This window comes from Camelus ferus, chromosome 8, assembly GCF_009834535.1.
Source record: "Camelus ferus isolate YT-003-E chromosome 8, BCGSAC_Cfer_1.0, whole genome shotgun sequence".
NCBI lineage: Eukaryota > Metazoa > Chordata > Mammalia > Artiodactyla > Camelidae > Camelus > Camelus ferus.
The window spans coordinates 55,707,714-55,720,223 of NC_045703.1; the positions used below are offsets into that span (position 1 = coordinate 55,707,714).

Here is a 12,510-nt window from a genome sequence, read left to right on the forward strand (position 1 = left end):
TGACCCCTTTCATCCATTTTGCCCACCCCACAGTCCCCTTCCCGTCTGGTAGCCACCAATCTGATCTCTGTATCTATGAGTTTGTTTTTATTTATTTTGCTTGTTTTGTTTTTTAAGATTCCACATGTATGTGAAATTATACAGTATTTTTCCTTCTGACATTTCATTTTGCATAATACCTACAAGGTCCATCCATGTTGTCACGAAGGGTAGAATTTTGTTCTTTTTTTAGTAGCTGAATAGTATTCCATTGTGTATATGTACACACACACACACACACACACACCATATCTTCTTTATTCATATGATCATCATTGGTCATTTAGGTTGTTTCCATATCTTGGCTATTGTAAATAATTCTGCAGTGAACATACAGTTGCATGTATCTTTATGTGTCCTTTGGATAAATACCAAAAAGTGGAACTGCTAAGTCATAATGATAGTTCTGTTTTTAATTTTTTTAGGAATCTTCATGTTGTTTTCCATAGTGGCTGCAGCAGTTTAGATTCCCACCAACAGTGTATGAGGATTCCCTTTTCTCCACATTCTTTCTGAAATTTGACATTTCTTTTCTTCTCTGTAATAGCCATTCTAACAGGTGTGAGGTGATCTCTCACTGTGGTTTTGACTTTCATTTCCCTAACAATTAGTGATGTTGAGCATCTTTTCACGTGCCTGTTGGATATCTGTATGTCTTCTTTGGGAAAATGTCTATTCAGATCCTCTGCCCATTTTTAAATCAGGTTATTTGTTTTTTTGTTGAGTTATATGAGTTCTTTTCTTTTTATTGAAGTATAGTCAGTTACAATATGTCGATTTCTGGTGTACAGCACAGTATCCCAGTCATGTATATACACACATATATTCATTTTCATATTCTTTTTCATTAAAGGTTATTATAAGATATTGAATATAGTTTCCTGTGCTATAAAGAAGAGATTTGGTTTTTTAAATCTATTTTTATATACAGTGGCTAACATTTGCAAATCTCAAACTCCCAAATATGAGTTCTTTATTTATTTTATACATGAACCCCTTACTGAATATGTGATTTGCAAATATTTTCTCCCATTCAGTAAGCTGCCTTTTCATTTTGACAATGGCTTCCTTTGCTGTGCAGAACCATTTTAATTTGTTTATTTTTGCCTTTGTTTTCCTTGCCTTTGGAGTCAGATCCACAAAAACATCACTAAGACAAGTCACTGAGGTTACCATCTATGTTTTCTTCTAGGAATTTTATGTTTTCAAGTCTTATATTCAAGTCTTTAATACATTTTGAGTTAATTTTTGTGTGTGGTATAAGATAGTGATAAAATTTTATTTTTTGCACATGGTTATCCAGTTTTCCCAACACCATTTATTGAAGAGTTTATTCTTTCTCTATTGTATGTTCCTTGCTTCTTTGTTGTGAATCAGTTGTCCATATATGTATGGGTTTATTTCTGGGCTTTCAATTTTGTTCCATTGATCTGTGTGTCTGTTTTTGTGCAAATATCATACTGTTTTGATTACTACAGCTTTGTAGTGTAGTTTGAAATCAGGGCATGTGAATATTTTTAAATTTCCCCTTTGACTCTTAAATGACCCATTAGTTGTTCAGTAGCATATTTCCCATTTTTTTTCTTGTGATTGATTTATAGTTCCATATCATTGTGATTGGAGAAGATGCTTGATATGATTTCAGTCTTCTTGAATTTACTGATATTTATTTTTTGACCTAACATATGACCTATCCTGGAAGATGTTCCATGTGCAGTTTAGAAGAATGCATATCATCTGCTTTTGGATGGAATGTTCTATATGTATCAATTAAGTTCTTTTGATCTAATGTGTTATTTAAATCTGATGTTTCCTTATTGATTTTCTGTCTAGTTGATCTATTCATGTTTTGGTGGTTTATTTAGTGTTATGTTTCAATTCATTTCTCTTTTTTTTTGTGTGTGTATTTACTATAAATCTTTTCCTTGTGGTTTCTGTGAGGGTCACATGTAATGTCCTATGTAAATAGTAGCATGTTTTAAGTTGGTAGCAACTTGAATTTGAACACATTCCAAAGCGTCATGTTTTTACTCCCCCATCCCTAGTTTATACTTTCAATGACACATTTTACCTCTTTTTATTTTATGTATCCTCTAACTAATTGTAAGTTTGGTTAGTTTTACTACTCTTGTTTTTAACCTTCATGCTTGCTTTAGAAGTGATTGATCCACTACCTCTAATATATATTTGCCCTCTCCAGGAAGATCTTTACTTTCATATGTTTTCTTATAATTAATTAGTATCATTTCTTTTCAGCTTAACGAAGCCCCCTGTTAGCATTTCCTGTAGAGCCTGTTTAGCAGTGATGAACTCCTTTAGCTTTTGCTCATCTGGGAAACTCTTGATCTCTCCTTCAATTCTGAATGATAACTTTGCTGGGCACAGGATTCGTGGTTGGCAGTTTCTTCCTTGTAGCACTTTGAATAAGTCGTGTCCCTCCCTTCTTGCCTATAAAATTTCCAATGAAAAATCTTCTGATAGCCTTACAGGGGTCCCCTTGTACATAACAATTTGTATTTCTTTTGCTGCTTTTAGGATTTGTTCTTTGTCCTTAACTTTAACCGTTTTAATTATAATGTGTCTTGAAGTGTGTCTCTTTGGGTTCATCTGGGCTTCCTGGGCCTGGACATCTGTTTCCTTCTCTAGATAAGGAAAGTATTCAGCCAGTATTTCTTCACATAATTTTTCTGGCCCTTTCTCTTTCTCTTCTCCTATAGTGTGAACTATATGATCCCTATAGTGTGAACATATGTCTTGATGTTGTCCCAGAGGTCCCTTAGAGTATATTTACCTTTCTTAATTTTTTTTTAAATGTTGCTGCTCTGTCTGGGTGAATTCCATTGCTTTGTCTTCCAGCTTGCCGGTTTGTTCTTCTACCTCATCCAGTCTGCTGTTGAACCCCTCTAGTGTATTTTTCAGTTCAATTGTAACTTCTGCTTAGTACTGTCTTATATATTCTATCTTTCTGTTGAAGTTCCCACTGTGGTTATCCATTCTTTTCCTGAGTTCAGTGAGCATCTTTGTGATCACTACTTTGAACTCTTTATCAGATAGTTTGCTTATGTCTGTTTCATTTAGTTCTTTTTTTCTGAGTTTTTTTTTTTTTTGTCTTGTACTTTTGATTGGAACATATTCCTTTATCTCGTTATCTTGCCTAAGTTTCTGTGTTTGTTTCTATGCATTAGGTAAATCAGCTATCTCTCTCTCCCAGTCTTGAAGGAGTGGCCTTACTCAGGAGATGTCTTGTGGGGCTCAGAGGCACAATCCCACCTGGCCACAGGAGCCAGGGGCTCAAATGATGTTCCCTGTATGGACTGCATACACCCTCCTGTGTGTTGAGGCTGCAGCTGCTGCTGTGGCATGCTGGTGGGCTGGGCTGGACCCTGGAATGGCTGCAGGGCCTGGCCATGGCCAGTTCAAGTTTTATTCCTAACTCCAATCCTTATTAGCTGTGGACTTTGGATTGGTTATTTAGCATCTCCAAGCCTTTGTTTTCTCACCTGTAAAGTGGGGTGATAATAAAAGTACTTATCAAATGATTTGTTGTGAGAATTAAGTGTGATGTTGATAAAGTACTTAGAAAGTGTGTGGCAAGTAGGATGATCAAAAGATTAATCTATTAATCTAAAGTGTACCTATGGATTGACTATGAGACCAGTTTTGCTACAAAGGTAAAAGTTCTTCATGGAATTGATTCTGCTGTAGGAAATAGTAATGTATTTGTCTTACAAATTGCAGCAAAACCCACAATTTTTTAAAGACATGAAATTTGGGAGAAGGTCATAGATTGCATTCTTCTGATTTGTTCATTAAACTTTATTTTTCCATTTGAAAGTCTTTAAATGCTTAATTTTCCATCATCAACAATCTCTTCATAAACAAAATTCACATAAGCCCTTTAATAATTTGTATGTTAAAAAAAATAGCACAGTGTTCTAAACCCTGAGTTTTCAAATTCATGATAAGTGAACTTATTATTTTCCCCTGGGTGTCACACCCACTGAGTTAGTCACAAACAGCTATATTAAGGATGTTATTCACATTTTTTAAGCACTAGCAATTCTGACCCACCCAGTTCAGCTTCAGTTTTAAGAGCAACCTGATAAAAACACTTTTTATTCCACATAAGAAAAATAAGAAGCCCTCGTCACTTGGAACATATGCAAAAAAATACATAATATCATCTTTTAAGTATGGAGAAGTGCTTCACATGGTATAGACTGGCAGTGAAGTCTGTTATTATGCAGAAGAGCTTTGTTACAGTGATTCAGTGCAATGCTTTATTATTGCATTACAAAGAACAACATGTAAAAGTGTGCACAGAATGAAATTTTAAAGTGGCCTAACGAATTGAAATTACCTTAATCAATTAGTCAGTTTCTTTATTTCTGATTCTAGTCTCCTATGAGTACTCCTCAGACCAAAGTGAGTTGAGGATGAGCTCGGATAATTCTGGATGGAGAAGCCCCTTGGGTAGATATGGGGTGAGGTGGATCCCTCCCTCTGGATTTCTCTATTCTGCTTCTACATCTCGGTACCATAAGCCAGCCCAATGCCTGCTTATAGAACACACAGCTCTGCTGCCTTTTGCCCATACTTTCAAAATGTCTAGGAAATTCTTATAGAGACATACCAGCACTGCAAACGGGCAATCTCTAGTTCCAATAGAACGATTCATTCTGTGAGTATTTTCTAAGTGACTAGAATGAGCAGTGCTATGCTGGCTGCTGGGATACAGTAAAGAATAAGAAAGGCAAGTACTGTCCTCCTAGAGCTTACATTTTATTAGGGAACACAGGTGTTAAACAACTAATTATAACATTAATTTTTTTTGTAGCCACAGTTTTCTCCTCAAACTGTGGGGCACAGTTTGGAGCAGAAGAGAAGCAGAGACAGTTTGGAGAGCAGGTAGAATGTGAATGAGGGCAGCCCGTACCCATATGCCCATCAGCAGGAGGGAGCCTGGATTCAGCCCACAGAAAAGGAAGGAAGGAAGGAGGGAAGGGAGGGAAGGGAAGGGAAGGGAGAGGAGGGGAGGGGAAGGGAAGGGAGGGGAGGGGAGGGGAAAGGAGGGGAAGGGAAGGGAGAAAGGAAGGGAAGGGAAGGGAGAAAGGAAGGGAAGGGAAGGGAAGGGAAGGGAGAAAGGAAGGAAGGTAGTATAGGATGAGGGTACCCAAGACCTCACTTGAATCCTTGCATCCAGTTGTTTTGGAATCAGCTCCACACTCATATTTCCAAGTTAAGGCAGTAAATGTCCTCTTTTGTGTGTGAATGGACAAAAGTTTGTGTTGGCATCTTGTTATTTGAAGCAAAAAGAGTCCTGACTAACATAGCTTTTAAGTATTGGTATAAAGTTGAGAATTTTTTTGAATATCAAAGAAACAAAAATTATAATGTTTCAGAAGGTGAGCAAGTAATGGCTTCATCAGATTTAATGGTGGGCTTGTTGAATGTTAGATTTCGAAGGGATTACTTAGACAAAGCTTTCAATAAGGCAGAAATAACCCACTGACCACTCCTGGCAGATGCAAACTTGTCTCTAAACCAGTGGTCCTTAACACTGACAACACTGGCCCTGGGAGACATTCGGGAAGAATGTAGGGCAGTTCTGGCTGTCATAATGATTTGTAGGGTCTACTGCCATTAGGGAGGGGCCAGCGATGCTGGACATGCTGCAGTATATGGATGTCCCACACAATAAAGAATTATCCTTCATCCTGCCAGATTTTGGAATCCAGCAAATATCCAGCAGGATATCCCTGTAGGTTAAAAGCCTGTTTACCTGGAGCCACAACCTAACTCCATTTTTCATATTAAACGCAAAATGTTTTTGCAAGCTTTCAAAATGCAATGCAGTTTGTAAGTACACAACTAGCATGTAAATGAAGGGAAAATGGAAACTTGTATTTTGTTTCATTCAAAATTTCATCAAGACTTAGTTTCTGGGTTGGAAAACTCACGGCAAAATCACCAGCGGTATTTGAGTCCCTGATTCTACACACCTGCATCAGTGAGCGTTTGTTGCTGATGTATTCCTGATGAATCAGCGGGCTCTGTCTTTCTTAGTCATGCTCTCGCACTCACATACTGAGATACAGTTTAGAACCAGAAGTCTTCAACCTCCTCACTCACCGAGATGGGCCTTTCATTTTAACATTGGATCATTTTGCTGAGATAAGCACTACTTTCCTGCTTTTGCCCTTTCTTGCAATACCTGCTTCCCAATCCTGCTGAGGCCAAGTGGGCAGGACCACATCACTCCAGCCTCCTCGCCATAGCTGACCCGGCCAGGAATGGGCACCTGAGTCAACAGGGCCAATTACTTTCTCTCTCAACAATTTAGAATATAAATTTATTGCCAAGGTATGTAAGGTCATTTTCTGCTCTGTGCACAGAGGAGCAAGAAATTCTTATGTGCAGAGAGAGAAAAGGAAGAAGCAAATGCATGGAGAAAAGCAGAGATGAGTGACCTCATGTCTAAAGAGAGAAAAAGACACTAGTGAGCAACTGCTTCGGTCCTCAGTGGATTTCCTGATCCAAGCTCCAGATGCAAGGAAGCCTGGCTGAGTACTCTGCTGTACGTGTGATCGAATTGATCCCTGACACAGAAGACTGACTGCCTTCGACCTGGCCGTGTCAGTGCGCCGGCTCCTCAAGAACCGATGAGTAGATGGAGTCTCGAGCTACCCTAAGGTTTAAATTTCTCCTCTAACACTTTCCTAATTCATGTCTCAGTTGAACTTAGGTAATTGATTTTTTTAAACTTTTATTTGAAATAATTTAAGGCTTTCTTAAAAGCTGCAGAAGTAGTACATCGTTTACTCAGATTCCCCAGCTGTTACCATTTTACCACATTTGCTTCATCTTTCTTTCTTTCATTCTTTCTGTCTAATCTTCTAAATCATTTGAGAGTAAGTTATATATATGATGTCCCATTACTCCTACATGTTTTCTAAAACGCCAATGTTACTACAGTATAATCATCAAAATTAGGACCCTGGTATTATAACATAATATTATCATTTAATCCACAAATCCCATTCAAATTTTGCTGATTTCCTCAATAGTGTCCTTATAAACATTGTTTCCTTTTTTGGTCCATGTCGCCAACCTAGGCTCTTCAATCTGAAATAGTCCTTCTGTCTTTTCACCCTTGTGTCCTTGACCCTTTTAAAAGTACAGAACAGTTATTTTGATAGAATGTCTTTCAATTTACATTTGTGTTACATTTTCTCACGATTGGAGCCAGGCTATTTTGACAGGAATACATGTGGTGATGCTGTGTTCTTTGCATATCACATCAGAAGGCATATGATCTTAATTTGTCCTGTTTCTGGTGATGTTTTACAGCTTAGATAAGATGATACTGGACAGGTTTATCCACTATAAAATTAATTTCTAAGTATTTTATACTTCCACCCACTAGCATTAGCCTCCATTGATGATTTTGTCAGAAAAAAAATTATTATTGTTATATAAATTACTATTGTTACTATGATTTTGTCAAATGATTTTTTTCCCCATCATTCCTTCTACATTTCTTAGTTGGCATTCTACTATAAGACAGACTTTTCTCTTTTCCCTCCCATATTAATTCATTTATTTATTTATTATAAATAAATGGGTTCATGGACTCCTATTTTATTCAATTAGTTATAACGCGTACAATCAGTAACTAAAATTCAGCTGTTCAAATTTTTTCAGATTTGGCCAATGGGAGCCCCTTTAAGTTGGTCATCTTCTCCCTGACTGTCTCCATACCTGCCAGCCAAGTAGGTGTAGTCCGCTTGCTCTGGTCATGCTGACCTGACGGTCTCCCAACCCTGGGCCACACCCATATCCCAAGCAGCTGTGAATCTAAATGCTGAACTTGACACAGCTCCTTTAATAGCCTTTATTCTAGCTTTTTTTCTTTTTTAGGTTATTGAGATTATTTTGAATTTTGATTCTATTATCCAGTACATTCACTGTCCCTCCTACTTTTGAGTCACCCAAGCATTTAATACATTTTTTATTCAAGTTGTTGATAACATCTTGAACATAACAGAGTGAGACTTTCCTGTTATTAGAGATATTCTTTCCAGGCAGGACTGATACATTAATACACATCTTTATATGTCATTGTTCAATCAGCTCCAAACTTACTTTTAATGATTACATTTTTTACATTTATTTTACATTTATTCATTGTGACCACAAGAATATACTAAAATATCTTTTTATGATGGTATGACAAAATTAAACTGTACTCTGTCTATGAATCGTAATGACCTTATAAAAGATAAACATTATATTAGTTTGACCTAAGATGTTATTAGTGAACTCTTGCTGGCTTCTACCACTCATTTCTTTCTTATCAGAGGGGTTAAGTAACTTGCTCAAAATATAGCTACTAAATGAAGTCCTGGAAGTTTGAATCCAGGCTGGTATATCTCTAAAGCCTTGCTCTTTTCACAACACCTCCATCAGTTTATGTGGAGATGGGGAAAGGACCTCTTCTTTCTGTTTTTACATTATGCTACTTTAATGAGATATTGCCAGAGTGCAAGTCTTGGCCCATAGGCATGCCTAGTGGCAAGTTAAAGGTTAATCTGGTAGGATCTAGGAGTTACCACTGCCTCCGGTCCCTGGGCGGTGTACAGGCAGCCATTATTTACAGTTTCTTGAACCCCTTCCCAGAATGTCCTGCTGAATTGCCCATATGATGTATATATTGAGACCTAACTTAGAAAAGCAGGTGTGTCTGTTTGATTAAGAACAAAGCATTTCTAAAACATAGTTATGAAATTTAATTATTTGTACCTGTGAAATGTTTACTTAACATTTTATCTCTCAGAATATCAATATTTCAAATATGGATTTCTATGTAGCTTTTTAGTTCAAGAAAGTTAAGAATTTTTGATTGTTGTTTTTTTCCTTTATAACATTTAATCTAAGGCTCATCACAACTTGGAAATGCCACAATAGCCACAGAAGACATACCCATATCCATTCACTTGATGGAGATGGCTTGGCTTTGCTAGACAAAAATAAAAAATAAAAAAAGAGGAAATAAACAAAAATCTCCTTAAATACTAGGAGTGGTCTATTGAGGCTGTTCTGCTGGATTTGGTAGAATGTTGTATGCAGAGATCACATTCCTGAGGTTGTGGTCTTGTTGAAGGGGTAAGAACACAGCAAGAGGAAAGATTCTGAACAAAGGAAGATTTAAGTTGACTAGCAGGGAGAAAAATCCCCACAGAGGAGTCTGTAAATTCAGGAGAAGTGGTGGGAGTCCTCACTGGAAGACTTGGAGGTGAACTGCACAAAATAACAGAGGCCCTTCTGTGGGGAGCCATCCCAGGCCGGCAGCTGCTCAGACAAGTCCGCCCACCAGGCCCAGAGGCACCCTGCCTGCTGCCTCTCAGGAAAATGGCCTGTGGGCCCCTAAGTCCTTGTGGTGCAAGTTGCATCTGAAACTGAGCAAGCGTAAGGACCCTTGAAAAGAATCCTATGAGCTCACTGATTTTATCCGTACAAAGATCTTTTTTCTCCACAAAATTTTTATACAAAAGTAGCATTTCCATCCCCTGGTTGTCATCAGGTAAATCTAGGTATTTCTCCTGGTTTCATTCATCGTTCAGAAAACAATATTTCTGAGACTGTTGGTTGTCCCTCTCTGCCCGTATAGTTTTCACTTCATCCACAGGAACTGAAGCACAATGTTTGAGGGGACACAGAGCTGCCTGGAATAAAGACCGCATTGTCTAGCTTTTCTTTTAGCTGCAAGCAGCAATGTGAATAATTGACCAGTAACTTATAAATAGAAGTATTACCAAAAAAGCTTCCAGGAAAACATATTTAAAAGATTGTGTAAGCATGTCCTTTGCCTGCTCCTGGGAACATCAGTTTGATGGCTGGTGCTTCAACCATCATATTGGACCATGGAGATGGAGGTCACAGACTAGGGGTTGAAAGAGAAGCGAGCCAGTAAGAATTTTTTCCTGAAGCCTTAGTAAAGCAAACTCTTCATCCCAACTCTGGACTACCAACCTTCAGACTTCCGTGAAGAATGAAATAAACTGTTATTTGGAGAAGGTTTCTTTCATCGGCAGCCAGTGCTAGTGCTACCTGATATTAGTACGAATTAGTATAAATATTAGGCTAATCTAAGAAATACAAGAAAGAAGTCACTGACCATCGCCCCATAATAACACTTTAGCTTTTTCTTTTTATCACATGTCCTCTCCATCCTGCTCTGAAATAATGACGTGCAGTCTACAGGAATTGTTACAATTTTCAACTTGTCTACCTGGATATTGACCTAAAAGAGAAATGCTCACATGCTTAACTTTTTTTCGCTTCTAGGTGAACTTACAATATACTACTACTAAGGTAACAGGCAAAGCAGACAGCATCTTCTATATATTTTAAGTTTCTTTAGGACACTGAAGGAACTAAAGAGTCTCTGAAATTGAAAGCTCTTGTCCCATTAATGTGTCCCTCCTCCCCGGATCTTCCCATTCTCTGCTCCCAAGGACCCTCAGACATATGAGATTAAAACTCAGGGGACAGGCAGGCTAGAGAGATTAAATGAGAGTCATCAACCTATAGGTGACAATGAAAGCAAAGGGCTGAGTACAATTATTCAAGAATAAAGAGGTAAGTGAAAAGAAGGTCTCTGATGAAATTCTGCAGAAGGGTCACGTTTAAGTAATGGGTAGAGAAAGGGAACCCCACCATGATGAAGGTGAGGGAGTGGTCAGAGATTCTGAAGGAAAAACAAACAAACATTACCAATGTCTTTTACTGATTTAACTGGTGAAGAGTATCAGCTGTGTGTGATCTGGGAAACAAGACATGAATCGGTAGATGGCTACTTGGATCTAGTAACTAGGAGGTCATCAGTGAGGACGGATGCAAAGAGCAGTTTCAGGTGGCAGGAAGGGAGGTAGGGAGAGGTGCAGGCAGGAGAGGGGCTGAGATTTTGTCATAGGCCTATCCAAGGCTACAACCATTACGCAAACTGTTGGGCTGGTTTTTGCTTTGTTTTGTTTTTTCATTCAATGGCAAAGTCAGTTAAAAAGTCAGTTGTTTGATTGCTTGGACTTTTCAAGTTCTTTGAAGCGAATTAAATTTTGTGTACAAACCCAACCTATGTTCCGCCATACCGCCACAGTGCCTGGTTGAGGGATCTGGAAAAGGCAGGGAAGACGCACTGGTGGCCTCCACCAGGCTGAATCTTCATGTCAGCCTTGAAAGACATTCAAGATCTAAGCAACTGCTCTGCTGTATCCAAAATTGGGCACTTACCATGTGGAAGGAGGCTGATAGCTGGGAGAGGAGAAGCCAGGTGAGGTGCCTGAGAAACTGACCTGCCTTTTGGGAGCTAGAATTAGGATGGGCATTTGGACCTTGGAAGACGTTCTAGTTTTTCCCACTGTTTGTATTTTTTATAATCATTTTCTTTTTTGCAAAAGCTTGGTATTTTGTAAAGTTCTCTAAGCATGTAAAGACAGTTTCTTCTGTTTACCTCTGTTTGTCAGTGCCTGGCCTTATTGTGTGCTAAATATATTTCACCATTTTATTTAGTTCAAAGTGCTGACGCTGCTACGTGACTTCACACCCAACTCCAAGAGGCACATTTCAAAGATAAATCACTGTAATTATTTATTCTCTTGAAAAGGAACAGGAGGTGTAAAAGCCAAACTAATGTGCACCTTTAGCCCACCCAGATGACACTTTTGGAAACCGATTGCTCTGAACCCTTTTGGCTCCCTATTTCCAGATCCTCTAAATAGTCTGAGACAATTGAGGTTTGTGGAATGGGTTGGAAATTTTTACTTATTTTTCAAAGACTATCAACTGTAGCTACATATTTATCAGAATTTTTATTGAGTCCTACAGTGTCAGCTCTCAGGGCTGGTAAATTCATCAAAAACTCAACTGAAAACTAGGGGGTTGGGATTCAGAGTGAGTTTTCAAAGCTAGGGCTAAGGAAATTTTTATCCAGTTGCTTTGGTTAATTTGTAGAAGGCAATTTTTTTTCACTAGCAATTTTCCTAGGTAACTTAAAATGCCATCATAATCACAAACTCAAACCCCCTTTCCTTCACAGTGGCAGAAAAAGAAGTTTGTTAAAAATTATTTCCTATTCCAGTCTGAGGTAGAAAGAGAAGTTTTCTGGAAAACTTTTTCTTCAGGTGGATGGGTAAAAAATGTACCTTGAACTGGATAATTATACATAAAGGTGATCACATAAAGGAAATGTACCAGTGCCAGGGGCCTTCATGTCAAATACAGCCTCTTACTCCAACATAGTTACCAAGTCCGGCTTAAAAAAATGTTTATTTTCTGCTGCAAAAATTTCTTGATTCATTGTTGAAGAGAACCTCCCAGGCCTTTGGGAAAAAACTTGGCGGGTCAGAAGTGGTTCATGTTTTCCTCCTTTCTGCTCCTGCCTTTTCACTGTAAACACTTTCCAAATATAAT

At 38.2% G+C, this 12,510-nt stretch overlaps 1 protein-coding gene across 1 annotated transcript in view; it reads right to left on the reverse strand.

Moving 5' to 3' along the window:
* The window catches only part of LOC116665394, a 44,794-nt gene extending 33,528 nt beyond the window's left edge, over nt 1-11,266 (reverse strand). The window contains exons 1-2 of the mRNA XM_032484886.1: nt 11,190-11,266; nt 9,022-9,058 (exon numbers count right to left, since the gene is read on the reverse strand). Of these exons, the coding sequence (XP_032340777.1) occupies nt 9,022-9,058; nt 11,190-11,266 (114 nt within the window). The remainder of the gene's footprint in view (nt 1-9,021; nt 9,059-11,189) is intronic.
* Between the last annotated feature and the right edge of the window lie 1,244 nt (nt 11,267-12,510).